This window comes from Anopheles arabiensis, chromosome 3 (assembly GCF_016920715.1).
Source record: "Anopheles arabiensis isolate DONGOLA chromosome 3, AaraD3, whole genome shotgun sequence".
Lineage (NCBI taxonomy): Eukaryota > Metazoa > Arthropoda > Insecta > Diptera > Culicidae > Anopheles > Anopheles arabiensis.
The window spans coordinates 33,880,662-33,908,169 of record NC_053518.1 but is presented as its reverse complement, the minus strand read 5'-3'; the positions used below and the strand labels follow the sequence as shown (position 1 = coordinate 33,908,169).

The 27,508-nt window shown below is 47.4% G+C and overlaps 3 protein-coding genes and 2 long non-coding RNA genes across 5 annotated transcripts in view; 3 read left to right on the top strand and 2 right to left on the bottom strand.

Moving 5' to 3' along the window:
* The window catches only part of LOC120902694, an 81,183-nt gene extending 68,980 nt beyond the window's left edge, over positions 1-12,203 (bottom strand). The window contains exons 1-3 of the long non-coding RNA XR_005739465.1: positions 12,094-12,203; positions 11,390-11,985; positions 11,065-11,260 (exon numbers count right to left, since the gene is read on the bottom strand). This is a non-coding gene — a long non-coding RNA (uncharacterized LOC120902694). The remainder of the gene's footprint in view (positions 1-11,064; positions 11,261-11,389; positions 11,986-12,093) is intronic.
* On the top strand, positions 247-16,487 carry LOC120902692. Its single transcript, XM_040311657.1, has 7 exons — positions 247-1,189; positions 11,319-11,599; positions 12,118-12,708; positions 12,795-13,242; positions 14,228-15,369; positions 15,439-15,581; positions 15,644-16,487. The coding sequence occupies exons 1-7, from the start codon at positions 1,099-1,101 to the stop codon at positions 16,398-16,400; spliced, it is 3,453 nt and encodes a 1,150-aa protein (XP_040167591.1). The 5' UTR covers positions 247-1,098; the 3' UTR covers positions 16,401-16,487.
* A 1,101-nt stretch (positions 16,488-17,588) lies between these two features.
* On the top strand, positions 17,589-18,716 carry LOC120904042. Its single transcript, XR_005739688.1, has 2 exons — positions 17,589-17,791; positions 17,887-18,716. It is a non-coding gene; the product is annotated as an uncharacterized LOC120904042 (long non-coding RNA).
* A 153-nt stretch (positions 18,717-18,869) lies between these two features.
* Positions 18,870-21,664, bottom strand: LOC120904041. Its single transcript, XM_040313760.1, has 3 exons — positions 21,124-21,664; positions 20,988-21,057; positions 18,870-20,899 (listed from the first exon to the last, which is right to left on the bottom strand). The coding sequence occupies exons 1-3, from the start codon at positions 21,174-21,176 to the stop codon at positions 19,178-19,180; spliced, it is 1,845 nt and encodes a 614-aa protein (XP_040169694.1). The 5' UTR covers positions 21,177-21,664; the 3' UTR covers positions 18,870-19,177.
* A 2,223-nt stretch (positions 21,665-23,887) lies between these two features.
* Positions 23,888-25,683, top strand: LOC120903159. The gene is made up of 2 exons (XM_040312408.1): positions 23,888-24,885; positions 24,965-25,683. Exons 1-2 carry the CDS (start codon positions 23,903-23,905, stop codon positions 25,122-25,124), a joined length of 1,143 nt encoding a protein of 380 aa, XP_040168342.1. The 5' UTR covers positions 23,888-23,902; the 3' UTR covers positions 25,125-25,683.
* The last annotated feature ends 1,825 nt before the right edge of the window (positions 25,684-27,508 follow it).

Here is a 27,508-nt window from a genome sequence, read left to right as displayed (position 1 = left end):
TTTGGTAGCAACCGAGCGAAAGCTTTGCCGGAGCGAGCTTTTTCTCGCGCGTCTGCGTTTGTGTGGGGGAAAAACTGCCCCAGCAAGCAGAAAGAGAAGGTTTCTGGGAGAGTGATCGCCACCGAGCGCCGCCACCAAACAAAACCCGAACATACGGCGGAGGAAACACGCTGTGGAAAACGCGGCCTCTCGGACGGGCGTTCGGACAGTACACGCCAGCGAGCGAGCGACCGAGCGCCACCAGGTTCAGTACGCCAGCGACCGCGCTCCCGTACAGTTTGGTGTGGTGGTGTCAGTGGTCAGGATCGGGTTTTTGCGGTTAACGATCGCCACCGTCCGGCGGGCGGTTTTGTGTGTTTGCATTTTATTGTTTTGCAGTTCCATACGCGCGCGCGCGCGCTCCCGCGCATCACCGATTCGTACAACAGCAGTTAAATTGTTCCTTGTAGTGCACGCGTTCGCACTCCGTAATTGCAAACCCGCGTTCATATCGACTGATAGACAGATAGTGTTTCAATTAACTAATAAAAAAAAGCCCACCGTGTGTCGTAACCAGGTTCGTCGCTCGTCCACTTCGTCCTGTTCTTTTGCACCGGGGCGCGTGTGTGCGCATGTTATGCGATCGCACTGTGCACATCCTTCCCACCCGCGTGGTGCATCAGCAGTGCTTTCGGTTCGGTTCGGTTGGTGAATTGCGGGCGACACCGATGCGGACCCCGTTCGTAACGGTAAGGTGCAGCTGATCTGCATCAGCTGTAGCGAATCGTGTAGAGTGTCTAGTGTCCGCGTGTGTGTGTGTGTGTCTGTGGATGTACCTGCACTGTTTGAGTAGTTTGAAAGTTGCATTTCCAGAGTGATTCAACTGATACGATAACGACACTTTCACTCTTCCTACACACATACAACCCGTGCATATATAACATGTGCCAGTGGAAAACGAATCGCTTTGGTGCAGGTAACTTGAAAAGTGAATAAAAACGAGAAGAGGAAGAGTAAGAAGAAGAAGAAGAAGAAACAAACACATTCACTTGCACAGCATCACTCCACGGCACACGTAACCCCAGCCGTGTGTGCTCCAGTTCCGGTTCTAGTGCGGTAATGATACGCCGCGCCGTTCTAAGCAAAATGAACGCAAGACATCAACGATGGCTGAGGCAACGAACGCTACTGCCACTGTTCATGGTCACAGGTAAGGGTTGTTTTCGCATCGCGGAACGAGAAGGAGGTAATTTTTGCGGCTTTGCCATTCTGCGTGTGCGTGTGTCTGTGTGTGTGTGCGTATGAATCTGTGCACTCCGGTATGCGGAGCGCCCGGGCCCAAGAGTGTCATGATGTTGCTGTGGCGTAATAAAATGCAGCTCGCACAGTTCCTGCTTCGCACAAGTTCGAGCTGCATTTGAATTTTTCGAAGGGCTACCAGAGCGCGCCGCGCCACTTGAAATGGACCTTTTCTTCTGGCTAGCCGTGCAGCTGCTGCTGCCGCTACTGCTGCCGCTCGTTTGTGTGCTGCAGGTGCGATCGTTCGGCAGGGTGGTGGGTGCGAGCGCGGTGGTGGTGGTGCTCCCGGGACCGTACTGAATTGAAAATAGTTTGTCATTACTGGAGTCGTGCGGGACTTGGTGGTTGGCGTTTGAGGTCTTTTCAGACAAAAAAAAGAGCACAACCACTTCCTTCGCCTCGTTATAATCGAGCTGTTAGCTGGGCGATTATTGAAGGAAGGGACCCATTTACTACCCGCACAGTTTAAACTACATCCTTGTTTGTCGCCGGCGCTGGGTTTTGTTTGCTTTTCTTCCGAGCGGGGTTGCCGTAATAAGCTGTTGCGGTTTGCTGTTCGTAAACGATCGAATTGCCTGGCAAGTGCAAAGCCGATGGGACAACAAAAGGAAGGCCTAATTTGAAATATAATGACCTCCCTATTTTTCATACCAGACCACAAAAGGGAATAGTTACAACAAAAGTTAGAGATTTTTCAGTAAAATTGTACATGAACATCTAGTATAATCTATTTGATTATTCAGAATAAAAATGCAATTGAATTATCAATCAACTAACTTACAATAATAAAAGTAGAGAACATGAATTGCACAATTTTATAGTGTTGTGTATAGTGTCTTACAGGAAACTCACTAGCGCATTCCACCCAAAAATTAAGCCATAAGAAACGAACCTGCTCAAGTCCTTCGATTTGTGAAAATTTTGATTTGTACACGATCTATTGACATTCTGGATTAAAAAATCAAAAGATTTCATCTAATAATATAAAAAAATAAGTAACGAACCTTTTCCAGTCTTTTGATATTATAAATTGTTTGTTTTTTTAACATGATCTCTTCTCATTTGTGATGTATACATCAAAAGACTCAATCCAATACTCAGCCATAAGCAACGAACCCCTTCAAATCATTTGATTTAAAAGTGATCTTAAAGATCTATTATCATCATGGATTAACAAATGTATTGATTTATTACAATACTAAGCAACGTACTCCTTCTTAGCTTTTGGCAAATTTAGCAATGTTTGGTTTTGGTATGCTCTCTTCTCAGTATTCATGTACACATCAAATGATTTAATCTTATTTGATGCAACAAGTAACAAACCCCCTCAATTAGTTTGATTGTTTCACTCTTAACGTGTTGATTTTAACAGAATCTCTAATCATCATGGATTAACAAATCAAAAGATTTAATCCAATGCTGGGCAACAAACAACGAACTATTTCATGGCTTAGGCATATTTGAAAGTTTTTGCTATAACACGTTTTATTCGCAGTATTGATTTACACATCAAGTGATTTAATCCAATGTTAAGCAACAAGCAACGAACCCTCCTCAAGTCTTTCCTTCTTTTTGTAGATTTTCCTCTTAGTATGTAGATTAGCACATCATATAAAATTATTTCAATTTGAAGCAACAAGCAACGAACCCCCCGCTCATAAGTCATTCGATAAAACGAATCAGTCATTCCAATCCGCCGCAACCGTCTCACCCGCCTTCCAGATCTAGAACAAAGCAATCATGCCCTGACCCAATGCTTACGGTGAGCATAATGCAACCGACCATCGGCACACAACATGCACGACGCGCTGCCCCAGGAAAAGAAAGCCATAAATCAAGAGAATGTGGCGCTGAAGAAGGCGGAGGGCGAGCGGGCTCGCACACGCTCGATGCTGCGATGCCGTTTTGCTTCACTCGATCGCTTCACTTTTTTTTTGTTGTTTTTACGATCGCCTTCGAACGATTCGGTGTACCCCGTAAATGTCAGGCACCATCAGGTGATTTCGGGTGCCCGGTGTGGGTGCTGCGCTCTTATGCTGCTGCGGGTGAATGTGTAACGCAACGTTAATGCTAACGCAAACACCTCCGCATACTGCTGTGTGCGCCTCCTCCTCTCCTGCCGATCGGAAAACCCGGACACACGATCGTGCGGGCCCATACACCACACACATGCAGCATGCCAGGGCATAACGGGGGCTGCTGCTGAAGAAATAACACAGCCACTGTGAAACAAACAAACATAGTAGTGTACAGTAAGCGCACAGCAGCATAAGAAAAACCGATCTCATACACACACACACACTGTTTTGCATCGTGCTCTTGGCTGGCTGGCTGGCTGCTCTAGGCTCTAAGCTTCCCCAACCAGATAGGTTACCCGTCTGCAACCCCCCCAGAGGCCTTATACGCTCGCTCGGTGCACGGTACACTGATCCGCAATGAAACTGAAACAACAACGGCCGCAAAAAAAAAGGCAAAAGAAAAAAGGGGGAAAAATTGGAGTGTGAAATAACGAGCCTTGCAATATTGGTGGTGCCCCAGCACCGTGGTGGCCCACCAAGCAATAACCGGAGGGTTTCGGTGAAGCACAATGTGAGGAAAACAGACAAACATCTCACGTCTGCCACGGCACTTTAATTCCAAAAGCCACACGGAATCGCGGAAAAGTTCGAAGTGCGTGCGCGTTCCACTCTCCACACAGACACGCATTAGGTAGTAGTGCAAACAGTGCAAGAGGATGGGAAGCAGGCAAAAAGCGTGTGTAAACGCACGAAGCAAATAAAAAAAAAACACATCTCACATCTCACATCATCTTCCAGCAGCACGGCGTGCATCACTGTGTCACGTAAGAGAGCGTGTGTATGATGCTTTGGGGCACACTATTTGCCACCCTCCTCCTCCCGCCATTCGTGGGTGCATGTACATTTTTTGGATGGTTGGTGTGAGATAATGAGGAAATACACAAACGCACCAGAAAAGTTCGCCCAAACTGTGGAATTATCGGACTGATATGGGACGGGGAATTGAATTGAAACTTAGAAGCGCGGAAGCAGGCACTATGCAATTTTGGGGGCTCTGGGGCAGTCGCTTCCTTCCGAGTGTGTGTGTGGTTAGAAAAGGCGACTGCTTTTTGCGAATGGGAGGTAAAATGACAAATAAAAAACAGATGGAGCGATGTTATAGGAGAAGGAAATGACGAACCGCCGGCAGGGTGTAGCGGTAGAGATAATGGATAATGAGGAGTGGTAGTAGTCGCGCCGGCAGCTATAAATAGTGCCGCTCTTCTGGGTTGTAGTAATTGGCCGTAATTTAATTGGCGGAATGCCACTTTAAAAAGTGAATTTAAAACGAGAAGCGCTGCACTGTTTTGTTCCGTACGTTTATCTAGAAGCAAAAGAAGGAGTAGGTGGAGTAGGACTACTAATTATGCTGCTTGTAGATGCATTATTTTGAGATCGTTTAATCGGATATGATCTTCACTTATATGGCTCGATTGTTTCGTATCATTCCCGTACCGATCGAGAAACAAGGTTTTCCAGGGGTTCTCATAGTTGTGGGACACTTTCTTGCCTCTTTCCAATAGGAAGTGTACTTCATATGCTGTAAATTGGACTCTATGGTATCCTTTGGACAAACTCATTCGAAATTCTTATTAGATTTGCCCGGCAAAGGGTGCTATAGAGTCCAATTCCAATTACATTAAGTTCATTTCACGTAAGAAAAAGTTAATAAAGTGTCCCACAGCTATGAGTACTCCTGGAAAACCCCTGTAATGCTTCACGTGTCAAATTTGAAACAACATTTATATGAAAAAAAAACTGCTTTGATGCACAAATAAATCATGCTAATGTACGCATATGCATTTCCCCATTATTCAACTCTGCCAGGCCATGGAAAATGGAAGCAAGAAATTTGAGGTTTTTTTCTGGTAAAGGTGTTATTTGCATATTAGCCCCCGCCGTCTTACTGTTTTAAGCTGTCCATCATGCAAACAAAAAAGTCGTGTTAGATGACGGTGATTAGCTAATTTATGCACGAGGCGGTTGCAGATGTAACACGATCTGTGCACGTGACCCCTGTGCACTGCATAATCTAGCGTTGGCAGAATGGTTTCTGAATTTAATGGCGTGTATTGTACAATATGACACAGTGATGTGTTGTTTGTGTTGTTTTTTTATGAATAAATTTAACGGCTTTTTGCTCCAAAATCAATAAAAAAGATGTTGGTTGGATACCTTGAAGAAGAAGTGAGAAGCGTCCTAGTCGCGATCTAAGCGATCTTCTCTCTTCATCTCTCCTGTCATGTCATTTTTTGCAAACCCTTTTCTTCTTTTGCCGTTTATTTATTCCTCCCCATACCAAAAAAAAACACAATATTTTGCTAAACCTTTCAATACTTCCATTATTCCCTCTCGTTTGCAAGCAAAAGTACGTCACGCGTGACCGCTGTATCTCGCGTAAACGATCAGCAGCCACCACCAGCAGCGATAAACTTGTGCATATCAAGGCAGTAAAAAATTTGGCACGACCAAAACGGGAAGTAAAGAAAGGTTTCTGCAGCCCAGCGCAGATTTGGTTCACGGGTCGCGGGACTCGACGTGAAAAGGCTTAATGAAATTTCTAGAAAGAAAACGTTGAAAGAAGAAAACTAAAACCCAACCGGAAAACTAAACCAACAAAAAACCACCCTAAAGTCAATAAAGATAAGATCACAACAGCAGCGCCAAAAAAAAACAAGCCACGGGCCGATGCAAACTAGAAAATACGTCTTCCCGTGTCTCGATCGAAGGTGTTAGCGCCAAATTCAACAAAAAAAAAAAACACACACACACAGCACAGGAAGGATCATCCCCGTTGGGGATGGGTTTTATGTCGGATTTCCTTTCGGACATATACAAGAGGGGGGTTTCTCGCTTGTTGCCGGACAGCAAAATATGTTCTTCCCGCATTGGTGGCGCGTTTGTTAGTTTGTTGGGGTGGCGTGGTGGGTGATTTGAGAAGACCAGCAATTATCCCGCTTTTTTCACGGTGGCACAATCAGTTGCATTCCTCGCCCCGTTAAGCCTAATCTCACTGTTGGGGTCAATTTTTGCATATATATTCCGTTTGTCGTTTTTTTTTTCTTTTTTTGTTGAGGGGGATGGTTTTATATTTCACCCTTAATTCCACTCCCGAAAAAAAACTGCTGTTGCATTCTTTAGGTCAAGATATAGGTTGTGTCTTAGCAATTATAAGATTTTATTCACCTTCCCGGCCAGCAAGCCACACGGTGTGACTTTCTCCGGAAGGCCATTCTCCCTTGCGGGTATAGACCGGCCTGGCGGGGCCTGGCCTGGCGAAAACCGGCCCGTTCTCCCGCAGCAGCAACAATGAAGGGCAGCAGCAGGCAAACAGGGGAGGGAAAACGATTAAAGGGGCCGGTGCTGGCAAGAAAAGTTAGTTCCGCATTCGACCGAAAAACAGGTTTGATCGTTTTGTTGTTTCGTCGTCGAACACGGTTCGTCCGGCTCCCATTCTCATTCCTCCTTTGGGTGGTGTTTTCCAATTCCCTTCGCCTCCCCCCCCCCTCCTTCCCGCCTAGGGAAGAAAGGCAATATCAAAAGTGTAAAGCAAAGGCCCCCACACATCACAGCCCCGACTTGCTATCAAAATGGATTGTGTGTGTGTGTTTGCAAGATCAGAGTAGAAAGTAGAGCGACAATGTGTCAGCCTTCTGCTGGGGCCGGATTGATGACGTTTTTGAATGAAATGGTCGGTCGTTTAAGTTCATTTTTTGTGGTTGATGCCGATTGCAACCGTTTTGTAGCGACGATCGTCCGAGCGTTCATTTGTATTCCCCGGTGTCGCGCTGCTGCTGCTGTTGTTTGACCAAATGCTTCTCTCTCTCTCTTTGCCCGCGTCTCGCTTAAGCAAGCTCAATCATCTTTCGAATCGCAGGTTTGGTGTCAAATGTAAATCCATCAAAAAAGAGGGAAAGTTTTTTCGCGCACCCGACCCCCGAGCGCGATCGCGTGTCAATCCACCGTTCGATCGCTTTTTCTTCTCCCGCATTTGAGCGTTTCAAATTATGCTCGGGCGATTGACATCCGAATTGACACACGCATTAGGAAAAGGAACAAACAACTTTCCTACACCTGTCCCCCGTTTTTTGTACCCATTGAAAGAGTTTCCCCTTTGGAATTGTGTGTTGTGTTCTTTAATTTTCCAAACCTCCGGCGCGATTGAAGGCATTTTGTTCTCCGGTTGACGGTTGCACAGCGCCTGCGAACTTGAGCTCCCTTGCCTGCTGCACTTGCCGCCCCCTATGATGACCCAGTTTATTTCCACCCATTCGCCATCCCGCGCCAAAAAAGCGGTGACCAATTGCGGTTTGATTGCAGCAGCAAGTGCGCTGCCCTTGCCTTGTTTGATATAGAGTGCCGCTCTGTGTTTTTTTGCCTCCCTGTTGACCGACCGCAAGGTCAGTCTGAGAAATGGAAAGAGTGTAGAAAGAGAGAGAGAGAGAGTGAGCGATGAAGAGTTTGAAAAAAAGGGTGGAAGCTTTTCGATCAGCTGTGCGTGAGATGCGTGAGCTGGTCGCGAAGCCGCGGTTGCGCAGGTGAGAACCGGCGAAGGTTCGCCGTCTGCTCATTACACATTAATCAAGATGAAGTGTGTGTGTGTGTGTGTGTGTGTGTGTGTGTGTGTGTGTGTGTGTGTGTGTGTCTGTGATGAAAGGGTTGATTTATCGAACTGCAATTAGGGGCGGAGTTCGGGAAAAGGGGTGTTGAAAAATCCGATACATTCGACCGGGGTTGGTTGATGATCTTGATCGAAATATACATAATTTTAAGCTGACATTAATTAGGTTTCGTCGAACAGAGTGGTTAAATAGATCAGCAGCAGAATGGAGGGACAAAAAAATAGGAAAATCGTCAAAGATAATAAATTCAATAATTTCACACTAATCAAAATCCACTTCCTATTCATTCTTAAAATAAGTGAAATGTCAACCTTTTCTTACTTTTTTTGCATTTTTTTGTAGCAAAAGTTTAAAAAATGTCTTTTTATAGCTTAAAAAACAGAGTAAAAAACATCAAAACTTGATTGACGGAAACAAGTTTGAGTTCGATTAGAGACACATAAATCAAGAAGCCATTTGATAGAAATGCTGAAGCTGACAGAAACAGCAATGTGGTACAGGCATAAATCAAAAGCCATTTATAGAAATCGAATCGACAGAAGCAGCAATTGGAAGTGCCTTAATGTGATGTATAAATTAAACACTTCGTGTTTCTTCAAATTGGATTGCAATGGTAAAAAATACAAGAAATCAAGAAAGCCTTGTTTTAAATTAGTTTCACCGTGGCTTTGTGGTTGATTTGGCACAGGAATAGGTTTTACTTGTTTAATTATAATTTTTAATTAGTCATGACGTTTTCTGCCGATAAAAATGGACGTAAAAATAATAAAATTAGGTATTGATGGTCACTTAATCCTTCAGAATAAAGCAAACATCAACTGCTTACGTCATGAATAACCCATTTAGCGAACAAACTGTTCGCTAGCATTTTGTTGCATTCTTTTCCAACATTCCTTCGCCACACACACACACACAAAAAAGAATGCCATCCAATGAGCTAAGCGCTCAACCTTGGAATGACATGAAGAACTCCCCCGGTTTATTCAATTTAGTTCATATCACGTGCATTTCCGCACCACCATCATCGCCACCGTCACAACTGCTTTACCGACAAAGGAAAGCTTTTCTTCAATTGAATGTGCATTCCTAACAAGTTAATTGGTTGCGATCGATTAAAAAGCCGCCCGCCGCAAACACTTCAATCTAATAATGATTTTATTATAATGCTCCCATCCCACCACCATGGCGCAGCACGCGGTCGTGATCTTCAAGATCAGCGATCATGGATCTGGGCGAGTGAAGACAAAGGCACAGAACTCCCCCCAAGCCATTCTCCCCCATAAAGCGTGTGCCGCGTGTCGTGGGAATGGCACAACAGAGAGAAACACGGCGTTCTTGCAGTGGCAAAACAGCAAAAAAAAAGATCTTTAAAACAGGGACCTAAACCAATCTCCGTGACGAATGCACGGATCGGGGGCGGTAAAACACACTCCAGAACGCAAGGTCACCGGCGGCACGAAGTTTCCCTTTGTGTTTTTGTTGGGGGTAGGGGGGCGATGGGGGAGGTTCTCCAAAAGCTGATGATCGCTTAAGCATAAACACACAGCGTGCGCGAGCGGAACAAACCAGCGGTCTGAGAAAATCCTTCACCCTCATCCACCACCCTCAGCAGTTGGGGAAACTCATTGTTGGGTGGGGTAGCAGCAGTAGTCACCAACACCCACGCCACAACACACGCCCCGAGGACAATCATTTTCAAGCTGGTCCGGAAGGGAGTGCCTCAAACTGTAGAAAACTGCAGCAGCAGCGCCGGTTTGTATAGCTGATTGTCCCAAGGCAATGAGGCGACGAACCCGACAGTGAGAGGGACGGAACGGTCAGCGGACTAATAATCAAGTACAGTGGTGAACGGTCCCCGGTGGGTAGATTAATTTTTCTAGAGCACTAAACCACTTAACTGCAATTGCTGGCTCCTTTTATGGGGAGCTATTTGGGGGAAGGGGAGGAAGAAAAAAGGGGGCCCAAGTGAACAACGGGTCGTCGGATTAGATCGCAAACACGCGGGCAGACGCACGCCGGCCGCGACCGTCGCATTATAGTTTTGCCTGCAGTCTTCGTCTACTCTTTTTCGGCTTCAATTTCTGACCCCAAAAAAGGTTGAAGAATTTGCAGATGAAACGAACGAGCGAACCGGGCCGTGCTATAAATTCCACAAAACCAACAGTCAGTCGGGGCTGCGGAATTCTGCCCGGTCCGAAAATTGGCCTACAATTTACGATGCGACGACCTGCTGCATCGTTCGCACGTTCGCACTTTGCCAACGCCAACGCCACCGCCGACGCCATGTGCGAATTTGAGCGCTTAAATGCGTGCCAATTGGCAGAACTGGTCGTCTTTGATTGCAACACACTGCATATGTGTGTGTGGCTCTTATATGAGGAGCAAAGCGAGCGGTGAGACGACAAAAACCTAAAAGGAAATCGATGATCTTTGATCGATCTTCGAGCCCAGAAATCGCGATTTCATAATTAGAGAAACATCTCTGTCCCTACCCTCAACCCTCGCCTCACACAGTCGAGTAATTGATTTAGTTCGCTTCCCAACCCCGTCGTCGGGAATTAATAATCTTAAAGCCTCGCAGGCAAGCCCCCCAACCGGCCCCAAGGGTCACAAGAAAATTTCTAAAAAAAAGCTCACACAAGCGAGTGGAAAACCACACAGTGAGTAATCCATTACCAGCAGAGGCGCCACGGCTCCGACACGGCTCAGCTGCGGTTTGGGAGGGGGGAGGGGGAGGGGGGAGGGGGAGGCGGCGCGAGACGCACCGGCCGCAGAATGCGTGCGAGATCGTTGATTGAGTAACGGTTTTGTCGCCGTTTTTCTTCGATCGCCGCGGCCAATGTGTTTTTTCGCTCTTTTTTTCGCTTGAGAATCACAACACCTAAGCCTTGGAAGTGGAAGTTTGGGGCGGCATCTCACGGCCACCGGTGTGTCGAATGGCATGCGGGTGATCATCGCTCCCCCCGCCGTCCCCTGCACTCCACCAGGCCGGTGCGTTTCTAAGCACCGTCGCAAGTGTGCGCAAAAATTAATGTGTTGAAAACGAGCGTGACCAAATCGGCTTGGCCCACGGTCGGTCATGGTTGGACAGTGTGGGGTGTACTTACCGTGACGCAGATGACGAAGGATAGATGCAGGGAGCTCCATGCTCCAGTGTGTGTGTATTTAGAAAACGGAACACAGCATAATTTCGAATTTGTCCACATATTTTCCACATTAAGCTTCGGCCGGTCAACAGGCCCGCATTTCTATTTTTGCTCGCTTTTAATTTAATGACGGCCTCCCGGTGTGCGTGTGCGTGACCTGAAAAACAAAATCAATCTCAATCAAAACGCGTCTAATCTTCTTAATTATTTCGCAGCAATGTGCATCATCGGATTAGAGGGCACGATGATAAGACCCGGCCAGCCGTCAGCAGGACCATCAACTCACCTCAGAGCCGACGGCGTTGGTCCTTTGTCCAACAGCAGCAGCAGCAGCAGCTCATCAGCGGCAACCGAAAGGCACCGGAGGCTGATCCCTTACATGCAGTACTACGTAACGTCCACCGCCGGACCACCGTCAGCGTCCGGGGACGGGGGGCCGTCCGATACCGGCGACTATCAGCCGTCGTTCAACCCGCTCTATAATTATAGGCCGATCGTGAGTATTGCCTTATGCGGTATGCAGATTGCTAGGATTAAGGCTTCCTCCCCCCTCTTCCTTTCACGTCCGTGAAAGGGAAAACGAGAGCACTATTTGGATAGAATAAACAATCCAAACGTGGGGAGGGGTAGGTTTATGTAACCGGCCGCGAGCCAGCCGCTGGACAATGGCAATGGCGCCCCGCGAGCGGCACAATGGCACATTGCCTGCCCGGATCTGGCCGTATCGCGACCACGCGATCTTGCGTCCACAAGAATCTAGTCCAGATCATGGCCCGAGTTACGGTTTTGCAACAGCTGCCTTCCCTGTTTTGCTTGCGCAAAAGGGGCTTTGGTTTCGTACCATCGCCTGGCTCGTGGCCATGTCCTGTGTGACGTGCAGCACTAAAAGCACAGGAAAAAAACGAGGCAAATGTCCGTTCAATACAAAGACACATTCGTTATTAGTTACATGATTCTGGCGTCCACTCACAAATGCTTCCTTTCACCTACCTTTTTTTCTCCACTGTTGTGTAGAATGTTCCTGTCCGACAGGAGCCGGCCGCGGGGGCTGACATTCGAGCGGCCTACTACACCGCGAAGCACGCGAAACCACAGCAACAACCACAGCAACAGTCGTACCGGACGCAGGAGGAACCGTACGAGCTGCCCCGCTCGCCGGTCGTAGTGCACCGCAAACCGTACTACGGCACGGCGCCGGCCAAGTTGATTTCATCCACCGGGCTTAAGTCACTCCCGGCTTCGTCCTCTTCGTCCTCCTCCTCCTCCTCCTCTGCCAGCATCAATCCATTCACGTACGAGTACAATCACCGGCATCATCCGCAGGGCGTGAAGGTGGTGTCCGTTGGGGGTGGATCGGCTGGTGCGCCAACGTCGTACGCGGTGCTCAGTACGGGCGATCACACCGGCAGTGACCTATACGAGCGGCCCAAGTATGCGGTAATTCCACGGGAACGTGACCAGTACGAGCAGGTGGTAGTGCCGCAGCGCTTTGCCGTCCTGCCAGCGAAAGTGTACGGGCTGGAGGAGGGGGCCGATGACTTACCCGCCGGCGGTAAATACTTCCTACCGGCCGGACCCGGAGAACGCAGCAAACCTTCGGCACTGGTGAGTGTGTGTGCGTTGATTGATGTGGTTTGCTGAGAGAATGCAACAAAATGGTGTGCCATGGCTTGCTTTGTTTACCATTTCAGTACCAGTCAGTGCCGGTAGCGTACAAGAAGAAGATTATCAATCCTTTCCTTCCATCGAACACCATTCCGGGACCGTTCACACCGATGACTGGCGGAAGTAGCGGCAGCAGTAGTGGTAGTAGTGGTGGTAGTGTGACAAACACATTCAGCACCCAGCATCAACAGGAAGGTACGCGCGGCGGTTCCCAAACGTCATACGTCAAAAGCGCTGTCACCGAGCAGCCGTCAGTGGCCATCTACTCGTCGTACGATCATGGCGCACCAGTGCAGGACCACCGTGGCCACGGAGATCCCTCGGTGTCGTCCCCGTATGTGGTGGTGAAAACTGTTCCCAAGTTTTACTACGAAAAGCCAAGAATTACCGACCCGACGCCTGCACCATCGCCCTACCCGGTGTACTACAAGGAGAAGCCCAGCGAAGGACGTAAACAACACTCCAATCACAGTGGTAAGAACTAGTCTTTTTTGTTGCTTTTTTATAAATACTTTGAGCTAATTGGCCTCATTCGCCTCTTGGTGAAAACTAGTGGTGAGAGCTCGGAATCGGACCTACCAGATTCCGATTCCGGATCCGATTCCAGAGTCGATTTCAGTGTCGAGCCGATCGACTCGAGACTTCGGAGCCGATCCCGGAGTTGAATCCGGAGCCGATTCCGGATCCGATTCCAGAGTCGATTTCAGTGTCGAGCCGATCGACTCGAGACTTCGGAGCCGATCCCGGAGTTGAATCCGGAGCCGATTCCGGATCCGATTCCAGAGTCGATTTCAGTGTCGAGCCGATCGACTCGAGACTTCGGAGCCGATCCCGGAGTTGAATCCGGAGCCGATTCCGGAGTCTACTCTGGAATCCGGAATCAGAATCGGCTGCGGAATCGGAATCGACCAGGGAATCACAATATGCTCCCCGGAAAAGTTATCAGAATTGACTTCAGAATTGGGATTAGCTCCGGAATGAGAATCAGTTCTTAATTTAAAATATGGAGTTTCAGAAGCGAAATCAGTCCAAGAATCTCCATGAGAATTGATCTTTTACAAGTAAATTTGGATTCTTTGTGACTATCAACCATCATCTATGACCCAAAAGCCTATTTTTATGAAGATGCCGAAATTGACTCCGATTTCAGAGCCAATTCCAGATTCCGGAACCGATTCTGATTCCGGAGTAGATTCCGAAGCCAATTTCGATTCCGGAACCGATTATAATTCCGGGGCGATTTCGAAGCCGATTCCGATTCCGGAACTGATTCTGATACCGAAACCGTTTCAGATCAGTTCCATAGCTGATTCCGAACAAATTCCGAATCTGAATCTGATTCCGGAATCGATTCCAGAAAACTTTGGAGCTAGCCGGAATCGATTCCGACGAAAACTTCATTTTTTCCATTACCATCACTCTCTTTGTTTTTTACGAACGAAACTATCCTTTTTTTAAGGTTACACAAGGCCACGGATACCTGGAGTGGGCCCGGTCAGGCTGGCGGTTGATCCCAACAATCACGTTACCGATGGACAGTCGGAGCAGCACCACTCACACCAATACTACAAAATCGGCCAGCAACTGTACAAGGTGCAGCAGGAGCATGGCGTGACTCCGACGAAACTTCAAACAGTTCCACCACCTCCTCGCCAACATCTTACCGAAACGATACTGACGCAGCACGCGACCCCACAAAAGCCAGCGGAAGTCGCTGGAAAGAGTCCACCCACTGGTCAGTACTACCTCACGCCAAACTACAAAGTGTACAAGGTGCCGGCCAAACATCATCATACCGTACCGGAACATCCGCCCTACCAGTATGCGCATCCCCAACCCGTCGCTGTCTACTCCAGTACCACTCCACGCCCAGTAAGCTATTCGAGCGTTTCACCCAGTACCACACCAGCCCCGGTGCACGAAACTCCGTCCTACCCGGTGTACCACCCATCGGTAAAGGCCCTCCGCCACAATCGCACCGAGTACGCCAACCGGCAACGCTTCTACCCACAATCGATGCGTCATCCAAGCCAGCACAAACCGCGTCCGATCCCACTAGCTCCGGCACCGGTAGACCACGAACAAGCGCTCGGCTTCCCAGCAGCCCCGGCACCCGGTTCTTCCCTGGCGGATCTACTCAAAAACCTGCAGGACAACAATCTGCTGCCGAAAACGCTCACCCCGGACAACATTGACAACTCGATCCGCACGCTCGTGAAGATACTGAACAATCTGAAAGCGAACGGACATCCCCAGCGACCCCCCGTGGTAGAGCGGCCAGAGGCCCCAAGCGAACCGATGACGTACGAGCGAACGAACTACACAACGGTCGAGCCGGAATCGTACGTAGACACGGACAAGTACCGAGCGGGGCCACCGATGCTCATCAACAAGATTGTAACGCCCGGACCGAACACTGGCCGGCCGGGCATTGACTATCCCGCGCTGGCCGAGATCCCTGAGACGAGTTTCTCGTGCAAGGAGCAGCGGTACAAGGGCTTCTTCGGCGATCCCGAAACGAACTGTCAGGTGTGGCACTACTGCGACCTGAACGGTGGCAAAGCTTCCTTCCTCTGCCCGAACGGGACCATCTTCAGTCAGGTGAGTGAGACGGAAAGAGACTGAGAGAGAGAGAGAGCTTTGGTGGTCATGTTTGGTGGTCGTTTTTAGGTGGCACTGACCTGCGACTGGTGGTTCAACGTGAAATGCTCCACCACGGCGCAGCTGTACGTGCTGAACGAGCGGCTGTACAAGTACATCCTGCCCTTCACGCCCAAGTTCCCGGAAGATTACAGTGGACCACTCGTTGATAAGTATGGTTTTTTAGTGACTTATCTGTTAACAGTTTACTAATAATTTCACTGTTTTTGCACAGATATCTTGCCCTCAAGTTCCAGGAGATGGAGGAAAAGATGAAGCAGCAACGAGCCAAGGGTGCCAAGCAAGGTTCTATTGAGATCCCGAACGCAGTCCCGGAGAACGATGAAGTTAACGGCAACACGCTAGAGGACAACGACGAACGATACAACCAAAATCAACCCTACCCGATCCGGTACGCCACCACGGAAGCAGTGCCGGAGCGTGCCACAGCAACTTCGGTCCGTCCATCGGCTCCATCCCCCTCCTCCTCCTCCTCCTCCGTTCCGATCACACTCGAAGACATCGATGCGGAACTGCACCGTGGTAGTAACGGCGGAGCAATGGTGGAGTCATCCAGCCCCTCCTCCGGCAGCAGTACGATGGGACCTGCTTCCCCCATGATGGACGTATCGGAGGAAGAGCAGCAAGAAGACGAACGACGATCACCGTCCGCCTACAGAACGTCCTCCGTTCCCACGACAACCACACTAATCATCGCGACCGAGGAACCACCGATCGATCCGTTCCGGTCGGAGGAGATGATGATGATGCTGCGCCCCGAAGGTCGGCAAGAGGACGATGATGAGGAGGAGGACGAGTACGCGAATGTGGTGGTCAATGCGGAGCATCGGTCACCGTCACCACAGCACAGCAACAGCCTGCCGACGGCGGCCCCAATACTGAGCAAGATCCGGCGGATCGAGGTGAAAAACGACGGCACCAGTGGACATTTGATAAGGAATCCAAACTACGATCGGAGAAGGAAAAAGTAGAGTGTAAGTGATTTGTACGATCCAATACTCAGTACGGCAAAACTCAATAAACTTATTTGTACAATATTGTAGTAATTTGTAAATGTAGATGGAAACTGTGTCTTTGGTACTTACTTACCTTATTTGAGAAGGAATCGTTTCTTCCCTCATTTGACCTACTTTTTGACGCTCTGCTCGGGTTGGTACGGTACGGATCGATATGTTCCTGTTAGTGGTGGGAGCTCGGAATCGAACCTACCCGATTCCGATTCCGTGTTTGGAACCAATTCTGGAATCGATTCTGATAAAGGAGCCAGTTTCGGAGCCGATTCCGGAGTCGACTCCGAATCCGAAATCGATTCCGAAATTGGAATCGGCTCCGCAATGAGAATTAGATCTGGATTCGGAATCGACTTGGGAATGGTAATTTACCGATTGGAATCGGCTCGACAATTCGCTCCAGAATCGGCATCGGTTCCAGAATCGGAATTGGGGCCGGAATCGGAATCGACCTGGGAATGGTAATTTGCTCCGGAAACGGAATAACAATTGACTTCAGAATTGGATTTAGCTCCGGAATGAGAATCAGTTCTTCAAATGAAATAAGATGTTTTAAAGCGAAATCAGACCGGTAATTTCCATGAGAATAGATAGTTTGGACAAGTACATTTGGATTCTTTGCGACTATCGATACGTAGCATGATTGGACCCTAACGTCTATTCTTATGTACATGCCGAAACTGATTCCGATTTCGAAGCCAATTTCGATTCCGGAACCGATTCCGATTCCGAACCTGATTCCGATTCCGGAACCGATTCCGATTCCGGAGCCAATTATCGATCCAATTCCAATTCCAGGACCGATGGCGGACTTACGATCCAAAAAACTTCTGAGCTAGCCGGAATCGATTCCGACGAATACTTCATTTTTCCCATCACTAGTTCCTGTGATTCGTGTTATCGTGGCTTCCCCGGTTCCTCCCAAACGCCATGCCAGGTTAGCTTCATTTATCATTTTGTCGTGATAAATTAATGCCTCCTTCGCTCCGCTACCGGACACCGATTGCCTGTGCCGGAGGAAGTATGGAATCGTTGGCCTGAGTGGAGATTAGTGTACCGGTACAGTAAGTCAAATGCACACGCACTGTGTGCTACCGTTTGCTCGGTTCGGAAGAGCACCACAACATCACAACAAAAAGACAACGGAATTCGAATTCCGTATCGGATGGGTAATAATCCTTGCAGCAGCAATCGATTACGCATGATTTACAACGTCCTTTTGCAAAAGGAGAACTTCTCCGTTTGTTTGTGTTTGTGTGTGTGTGTTTGTGTTGGGCAGTTTAACCGAGCGTGTAAACCAAAGTAGGCCAGGCCAGAAGTAGGAGAAAAATCCAAACCCCCTTTGGGAAGCGGTAAGAAGTGTGGATGTGGCAGTTGAAATATATATACATTTTGATCCGGTTTCGTTCGATTTGGGTAATTAATTTTCATGTTTCTCTTCTTTTAGGGCTACAGCATTGAATATGTTGCACCATATAAACTTAATGCTTACATAACTATAACGCCACAAACGTTCCCGATACACAATCACATCGATTTGCCTGCCTGCCTTGCCTGTCGCACGCTTCTCGCTTGCTCCACGGCTTGCTGCGATTCTTTACGCACGCTCACACATCCAATCCACAGAGCGTGCTTGGGGGAGGGAAAGGCGCGTCCGGGTACATCTCTCCCTATCTGCGATATGAACATGGGCAAGCAATTCTCCACTCCCGGCGGGCGGGCCAATCGGCCAACAGCACAGATTGCAAACATTACATGCTTTGCTGCTGCTACTGCTGCTGCTGTACTACACATGCTCCAAATCAAATTCCATCCAGGCGCGCTTTACATGTTTGAACTGTGGATTCGAGATACCAATCCAGGGGATGGTGGTGTTGGTTTCCCAATACCCTAAAACCTCATTTCCCCCTTTTCCCTGCCCTGGGGGTGGATCGAAATCATTCCACGTTGTTCCACCGATTTAACCACCACTCTCTTGCGCAAACATGCACGCAGCAACAACGGGCTGTTTGAGCGCAAACGAACGCACCGACAACACGCCGCCAGTGATTGTGTGGTAGAATGTCTTAATCTAGTGCTTTTAAAATGATTTCAGTAGCAAAATGTGGGGCAAAACATTCCACATCTATCCTCAAACTATTGTAGGAAGAAGCAGAAGAAGAAAAAACGCTCTCCAGGTGCTGATAATTGGGTAGCGTCGTGATGCAGAGAAAGAAGCGTAATTCATAAATGAGGAACAAGTCGTTATAAATCAAGCAAGATTAAGTTACTTTTTAACTTCTGCTTTCAGTTTCTTATTTGAAAAGGTTTCAGTTGCATTTGAAGATTGGCTTGTTGCACTTCTATAGAGTATATTCTATGTTCTTTCTGTAGCACCAGCAGCGACGCCGGATGATGATAATGGTTTACACCACACTGCCCAGGATGGTGTGAAATGGGTGATAAATACATGCAGTCCTATATTTCTACTTTCAGAGTTTTTTTTGCTTATTGTTATTGCTCAATGCATTAGCTTCTAGTAACTAAGTTGTATTACCCTGTGCAGGATAGTCTTTTCTGTGTCCCCTACAGATGGGGAACATGCTGTTAAGCCGCCTGTTTAACAAGATATGCCCTGATCGTAACGCATAGCCTTCGAAAGGACAGTAGATAGGGAGTCAATTTAACTAAAATTGCATTTTTTTTTAAATTAACAGCACTATCTCTATGTAAATCTACTTTCTCTCACTTTCCGTAACTTAACTTGCCTGTACGTCGTCGTTTAAAAATGCTAAAATGCACAGCTCCGGCTTAAAGTTCAGTATCGGATCATCGTCATCGTCGTCGGAACAGTCCGAGTCGTTCGAATCGCTAAGCGGTATCGCTTCATCCTCCGATTCGTAGTACACGAGCGTTGCATTCGGATGGGTTAGGCGCGTAAAGTCGTCAAACTTTTTTCGCCTCACACTCGACTTGATGCCGCTCAGATCGAGATCCTTCGTGCTGATGCATATCTTGCTGCTCGGCTGGCCCGATGCTCGGTCGGGGTGCGTTTGCTTGGGGCGATAAATTACAATACCCTGCGTTTTGTACTGACAGCGCCCATTTCTGGTCAACATCTGGTGGAAGTAGTCGGGCAGCGGATACTGGACGGTCTCGCTTGGAGAAGGTGTGGGTGTTTGACCATTTACGGTGGATGGTTTGGGTGCGGGAGCTTTCTTCGCGTTTGTGACAGGTGTTTGGTGGTGGTTGCCGGTTTGTTTGGCAGGTGGAATTAGTGGTTTATCTAGCTCAGAATCATCGCTATCAAGCGTGGAGGACGTGGAGGACAAAGATGAGGCGGATGAAACGATTCGTTTGGTGAAATTTGCCCTTTTTGCATCTTTTGTTGCGGGCAGTTGTTTATCAGCAGCTTTTGGCGCTGTTTTGCTATTTTCCATCTGTTTTAAGGCGTTTTTCAAGTGGTCCGATACGGTGTGTTTTCGGGCATAAGGGGTAGACGTGCGGGTTTTGCTCTCCGTCGTTGATGCAGACGATTCGCTACCGGATGATTCCGAGGAGTCAAGGATGATAGTTCGACCACTCTTTACCTTTTTCGTTGGCTTAAATTGAACTCGGCGCTGCTGTTTCTGCTGCTGATTGCCACTTTTGCTCCGATTCTTCACATCATCGATGACGCGCGTTTTGGGCACCGATTTTAACGCACTCTTCAACATGCTACCCATATTCGTCTTTTTAAGCGCGTCGATGTTGACACCCTTACTACTGCTGCCTCCTTTCGCAAACTTCATTATCCTGTCCCTTGGCGTTGCTTTCGACAGTTGCATGGGCATTTTGAATGGAGTAATGTTCGGTATGCTTTCGACCAGACTGTTCAAATCCAATCTAGACACAGTGCCCGATGGCCCACTGGCACCTTCCGGCTCGATCGTCAGGTAGGAGGAAATGATCGTCTTCTCTACCTGGTGCACAATGACCCGCTTGCTGCGATTGCTGTCCGAGTACACGCAGCTGGAACTGTTTTCCGTTGCATACTGTTGCTTTGCCGTCTCGTTCAGTATCGAGACGTTCTCCTTGTGGGTCACGTCCATCTGGGCGCTTCCATCGTACTCCGTGAAGCGTGTTTCCCGCTCCTGCGTTATCTGCTTGCCCGTGCCGGGCTGACACCCCTGCTGCAGCCACCGCTGTACGTGATCAACGCTGAGGGAAAAATTGCTATTAAAAATCTGCTCCATCCCGTTGCACTTCCACTCGGCGGTCCGTTGCTTCAGGGCGACCTGCAGCTGGTCCTTAAACGCAGCGTAACTGCTGCCCGACTGTTCATTCTCCTTGTCCGACGCATCATCATCATCGCTGCTTTCGCTCGCTTCTTCGACAGTTTGCTGCTGGTCGTCAGTTTCTTTATCCGTTTCCCCGTACAAGTCAACCGCATCGTCGAGCGTCAGACCGTTCTCATCGTTCTCGAATTGTTTGTTGTATTTCTAGCAAGACGAAAGAAAACATCATTATGTTTCCCAGACACACACACACACACATGCCGTTCGCTTTTCCGAGGAGCTTTTTACGTACATCTAACAAGTTTTTCCACGTAATATAACGATTGGCGATGGTTTTATCGTCCGGGAATACACTCTCCGCCCTGTGAGCAAACAAAACACGGTCAATATTTGTCTTTTACCCTATTTCTCCCCGTTTGATCTCTTACTTTGGACTTTTCAATTTCCTGTTACTGGCCGGTTTAGGATTGTTAAGAGCCATTGTAAAACCTAATCCGTAGCTTAAATACACACTAATTTTCAAAATATTAACAACAAAACAGCACACAAACAATTTGGAATCCACGAACGCTTCGTCTGGTGATGGTTTGTAAACAACAATTTAAACCTTGTCAACCGCCATTTACCTCAAAACGTCAAAATGTGCTCCGCTAGATTGGCCGCTAGAGGGCGCGCGTGGTGTTAATCTGCGCGCGTCATTCGAACCGTCGCGCTTGAATGTTTGTCATCCAACGCGGCAGAACCGTTGTTATTTGAAGACAACGGATTTGTTACATACAATGTACCAATTGTTGAAAAAAATAAGCACAAATTCACTTAAAATTCATGAAATTATTAAATTCAACAAAATTTGTTTTAAAAACACAATTGAGTAAAAATAAAATATAAAAAAACATCAATCAATACCCTATCCCTAGTAAAGTCCTCGAACGCCATAAGGAACGCCTGCTAATAGCTCTTTCTATCAATTATACCCAGCACTAATACGTATTTAAAAGCCCAAATTAAATGCACTTGAACGGCTCTATTAAATGCTTCAGGCTTGACAAAATTCCCCAGAAAAACGGAACATCAAAGATTCAAAACGGGCCACGTGGTCATAAATAGAAACAGCTTAAACATGAAACAAATGCTTAAAATTAAATTAGAAAGACAAATATAACTCATTTCCCACCACTACCGCAAGACCATCTTCCCCTTTCCCCTAGCTCAATTTCCCAGGACTCTCGCATACGTCCAATTACTCCGCTCCGCCATCGAACCCGTCCCCGTAATGAAACATTTATTGATTACCGCGTGGCCTTTGTTTAACTGCGTCCCATTTTAGGTGCACCCGTAGACAATGGCCGTTTTACTCATCCCCGGGAAGCATCGCGCACACAGGAGTTGATAAATCGATGCAGTCCCAATTCCGGTCCCGGTCATGCAACGCGTTCCGCGACCGACCAGCATACGAGCGAGTTCCAAAGGCCGGGAAAAGTATCGACAATAAAATATCGAAAGGCTTTGCTCCTCTCGCTCCAGGACACCGAGTCCATCCACCGCAGACTACAGAGGACGACGACGCCGACGACGACGATGAATGTCCTCGCTAATAGCCCGGTGGCGGGATCCATTTGGCGAGGATGGCAAAATGGACAGGACTGCCCGTGGTAGTAGCGTAACATTAATTGCGTTCGGTTGCATCTTTGCGCTGTCGTGCGTGTGTGTGTGTGTGTGCATGTCCATCCTATGTAACCCCCCTAATGATGGTCCGTCACGACATTCGATCATCAGTGTGCCGCTCCAACCGACCGACGGACATTGGCCGATACAGATGGGGAAAAAACGGGGCCACAAGTTATTGCCCAGCACAAGGCTCCACCGTTGTGTACCGTACTTCGGTACAATACACATTTTTTTTGTTTTAATTCCCCCTCATTACATCCCTCCTGCTCCACCTTTAACTCGGTAGCTCGGAACACACTTTCCGTAACAGAATCTGTAACCGTCCGTACCCGTTGCTTAAGTATGAAATATTCATCAACCAGAAAATGTGAAATGTGCGGAGGAAAGAAGCTCACGGCTCGTTGCCATGCTCTCGGCGACTTCGGTTCTCGGTCAATGGTAATGGTGGCGGCGGTGTGGCGGTACAAATGAAGCGTAATAGTTGCCTTCCATCAATGGTTGGACGGTGAAAAAAGGGCTGTTGTGTTGTTATGTGTGGTTCAATAATTCATTCGGCCATTTCGAGTGCTTCACATCGATGCATCGATTTCGTACAGAAAATTGCATCGATCGGGGTTGACGTAGATCGGGTACACGATTGGTCGGTTGATGGTAACGCATCACAAATTACGAATGGCTGTACAACAATATAATTTACATACAAAAAAAGGATAAATTGTTGTTAAATAGTAATCATTATCACTAAACAAACATTGTGAAATAACAACGCTGGTTATGGTTTGTGAACCTGCAGAATCAGTTACTTTATCGGAACAGACACTGCATTGGTTCCCGAATCGGAATAGGTTCACGATTTGTACCAGAACTTGAAAAGGTTCAGATGAAGTTCCGAAATAGGAAACTAATCGGGATATGTTACTGTGCCCGTATGGGACTGTGATCAGTTCCTGTACCTGTATAAGTTTAATGTTAGTCCCAGAACCAAACGGATCGGTTCAAGGACTGGTATAGGCTGAGAACCAGTTCCAGGACTAGCATGGATTTAATACCAGTTCGCAAACCGACATAGATTCAGAACCAGTTCCAGCACCGATATGAACTCAGTATTAGTTCCTGAATCAATCTGAGTTCTATATCTGTTATGGAGGCGTTTTAGGGCGAATTACGGAAAGTGAGTCAACCTGCGTATACAGTTCGGCTCCGACTGGCTGGTCACTCAGCGAGCCGAGAGGCCACTCAGCACGATCGAAAGGACGATCGTGCTCTCTTGGATTAAGGCGGCCGAGCGGGACGGTCACACACAGAAAGGGCTTAGGATTAATAAATTATATATTACTGTTTTGTTTTTAATAAGTACAACGTCGTTTTAGCAAAGCCCCACAAATATCACAAAAGTGGCGACGAGAAAAGTTAATGTGATCGTTTCGTGTTGTAAAGTGCTGACCAAAATTTTAATTCGTTTTTTGTTCGTTTTCTTCCGTGTCCCGCTCACACACATACACCCACACAATTGCGCCACCACGTCCCAAGAAGCGCAAGATGAACCCCGCTGACGCAACGATGGATTTACCGACGGAGGAGGAGCAGCGACGTGCATCCTTAGGCCGGCCGGGATTTTTCAACCCGGCGGTGATGCAGCAACCCGGAACATCGCAGCCGCACGTTCCCTCCGTGCACGAAGTAGCGTTCCATCATCAGGTGTCCCCAAACGGGCACCTCTATCCGCCATCGCAATTGGGACCCGCATCAGCGCAGCCGGTATCAGCGCCATCGCAATTTGTGCAACCGCCATCGCAAACGGGCTCAGCTGTAGTGGATAACGCCGTACTCCTGCAAACGCTGAAAATGATGCAGCAACAAATGACCCAGCAACAGCAGCTTATTAGTAAAATAATGGCCCAGCAAATAAGCCAGCCCGCATTTACGCCAAATTTCAATCCAGAGCAAGCAACGGAAGCATTAGCCAATTCGATTATGGAATTTCGGTTCGATCCTGAAGCTGGCATCACCTTCAGAACATGGTTTTCCCGGTACGAGGAGCTGTTCAACGAGGATGCTTGTCGGTTAAGTGATGCAGCAAAAGTGCGACTTCTTTTAAGGAAGCTAGGTGCAGCCGAGCATGATCGGTATTTGTCGTTTATCCTGCCCCTACGTTCAAGTGAATTTTCATTCAAGGAGACGATCGCAAAGCTCGCTGTGCTGTTCGACGTGCAGGAATCCTTGATAAGCAAAAGGTACAAGTGTTTGCAGCTTACAAGGAAACCTGAAGAGGATCTGCTTACCTACGCATGTCGTGTAAATAAATCATGCGTAGAGTTCGAGCTCAGCAAGCTCGACGAGGAACAGCTAAAGTGCCTCTTATTCGTTTGTGGATTAAGAGAAGAACGAGACGTCGAAGTGCGAACCAGATTGTTGGCGAAAATCGAGGATCGAGAGCAGATTACGTTGCAGCAACTGTCAGAGGATTGTAGTCGCATTGCCGCACTAAAAAGAGACAGCGCAATGATACAAGAAAATGAACGGCAAGTACTCGCATTGCATAACAATAGTAATACAAAAATATTTAACAACCATACTAAAGCTAACAATTCGAGTTTTCAGCACCGGCAATTCCCCAGAAGAAATAATGTCCAAAGATATGATAAGCAGCGTCCTCCCGCACGGAACACCCAGCCCAGCCGACCATGCTGGCTTTGTGGCGATAGACATTGGGTGCAAGACTGCGAATACAAATCGCACACATGCCAAGATTGCGGAATAGAAGGGCACCGAGAAGGACACTGCAATACCGCAAGTCGATTCGGAAAGTTTCGGCACAGCCCATCAGCGGAGGTTAAAATCGTCACGGTGAATGCTTGTGCAGTCGCAGTAAACCGTAAGTACGTAAACGTGCAAATAAATGGGAACAATGCCAGGTTGCAACTCGATACGGGGTCCGATATCACGATCATAAATCGACCCATGTGGAAAAGCTTAGGAGAACCTTTATTAAATGCATGCGAGATAAGAACAAAGACAGTGTCAGGAGCTAACCTTCACATAGACGGGGAATTCGAAGGAATTATTACGGTTGGAGGAATTACGAAAACAGCCACAATACGGGTAGCTCGCGTAAATCTTTTATTATTGGGTGCAGACGTAATAGAATCATTTAACCTGGGATCGTTACCAATGAATGCGTACTGTGAATCAGTTTCAACAACGACACCAATTGCTAAAAGCTTAGAATATCCCAGCGTTTTTAAAGGATCAGGCAACGATTATTATTTTACAAACGGAACAACGACTGCTACATAACAAAAAAAAAAAAAAAAAAAAGAGAAAATGGAATATATAAAATGAGATGCATAAAAAGGAATATGATAAAAAAAGAAACGAAACCAATATAATAGAAAGTAACGCATGCTTAAAGGAAAGTTGATCAACAATAGTATCGTATAGACCACAGCTTGCACGTTTCATGAAAAAAGGCGATCTATTTTGTTTAAAGAGAGAGTGGGTAGCAATCCCCATGTGCAAAAGAAATGCCTAAACGAAAATTTATCAAGAATCCAAAAGGAAAACAAAATAATAGCGACAGTTATGGTCAGAATCCTCCACTAAAAGAAAAGGAATGTAGTACATGAGCAACACAATCAAGCAAGAATACCAAGTCATAATCAATTAAATAATAACCATACAGCACGCATCTCGAGCATTTACAAAGCGCAAACAGATTACGGCCAAAAAGGAAAAGGTATTGGCAGAAGTAAAAGAGCACTCTAACACAGAAAACACTTTAAAAGAAGGCTGTTTGAAAAAAAAAAAACAAGTTGTATAAACAAGTGGTCTTGCAGCAACAACAAAACGGCATCAGTGGTTGCTTCAGCGCATCGTCTACGCAAATATTTAGAAGAACGGCAACCGCACGTCCTAGAAAGCTGAAATCGGGTACAGGAACCACGACGTTCTTCTCGCAATAGAAGATTGCCCAGTCGGTTCGAGGTGTACCGTACATTTTAAGAGAGGGAGATGTTATGGAGGCGTTTTAGGGCGAATTACGGAAAGTGAGTCAACCTGCGTATACAGTTCGGCTCCGACTGGCTGGTCACTCAGCGAGCCGAGAGGCCACTCAGCACGATCGAAAGGACGATCGTGCTCTCTTGGATTAAGGCGGCCGAGCGGGACGGTCACACACAAAAAGGGCTTAGGATTAATAAATTATATATTACTGTTTTGTTTTTAATAAGTACAACGTCGTTTTAGCAAAGCCCCACAAATATCACAAAAATATCAATTCCTGCTCTGATATGAGTTCAGTGTCAGTTCCAGATCCAGTATATGTTGGTGATCGGAACCGGTACCAGTATGGGATCAGTTTCAGTTTCAGGACAGTTATAGGTTCAGAACCAGTCATTGGTTCTGCCATTGGTTCATTGGTTCAGTATCATTTCCTGAACCGATATAGGTTCCGAATCAGTTCCAACGTCAGTCCTGGGTTCTGTATCTGTATTCCCGGACCGATATGAGTTCAATGTCATTTCTAGGCCCGGTATGGGTTTATAATCGATTCCTGGACCGATATGGACCCAATATCAGTTCCTAGAACTATATGGGTTCATTGTTAGGTCAAGGAACAGAATGAATACAGCATCAATTTCAGGACCAGTATTGGTTCACTATCAGCTTCAGGATCGGTATGGGACAATTATAAACCCCAGGACCAGTACCGGTTCGTGATCGGACTGACAAGAATTCAGTATCAGCTCCTGTACCGATATGGGTTTATTATCAACTTCAGGACCGATATGGGTTCAAAATCAGTTTCAGAACTAGCATAGATTCCGTATCAGTTCCAGGTCCAGTATGGATTCGTTATCGGTTCCAGGACCGATACGGGTTCAGTAATAGTTCCTTGACCGGCAGGCTTTGAATCAATTCGAAGACTGGTATGAACTCAGTGGCGGATTAGGGCAATCGGGGGCCCTAGGCGGAAAGACGAGTGAGGCCCCTGTAAATGGTAACTGATGACCGGGAGAAGGGGGTACTGACAGACAGCTGGGGGGGGGGGGGGAGGTTGCAAGTGGTTCTAGAGACCTAGAACTAGAGATCCCTAAATAGGCGGGGCCCCTGGCGACCGCCTAGTTAGTATAAGTATAAGCTGAC

Bases quoted from the DNA above. Each gene is read 5' to 3' on its own strand.
- LOC120902692 (XM_040311657.1), top strand. From the start codon at position 1,099: ATGATACGCCGCGCCGTTCTAAGCAAAATGAACGCAAGACATCAACGA. The intron at 13,243-14,227 runs GTAAGAACTAGT...CCTTTTTTTAAG, and splicing joins ACAACACTCCAATCACAGTG to GTTACACAAGGCCACGGATA. The intron at 15,370-15,438 runs GTGAGTGAGACG...GGTCGTTTTTAG, and splicing joins ACGGGACCATCTTCAGTCAG to GTGGCACTGACCTGCGACTG.
- LOC120904041 (XM_040313760.1), bottom strand. From the start codon at position 21,176: ATGGCTCTTAACAATCCTAAACCGGCCAGTAACAGGAAATTGAAAAGT. The intron at 21,058-21,123 runs GTAAGAGATCAA...GTTTGCTCACAG, and splicing joins AGGAAATTGAAAAGTCCAAA to GGCGGAGAGTGTATTCCCGG. The intron at 20,900-20,987 runs GTACGTAAAAAG...TCGTCTTGCTAG, and splicing joins CGTGGAAAAACTTGTTAGAT to AAATACAACAAACAATTCGA.
- LOC120903159 (XM_040312408.1), top strand. From the start codon at position 23,903: ATGAACCCCGCTGACGCAACGATGGATTTACCGACGGAGGAGGAGCAG. The intron at 24,886-24,964 runs GCAAGTACTCGC...TCGAGTTTTCAG, and splicing joins ATGATACAAGAAAATGAACG to CACCGGCAATTCCCCAGAAG.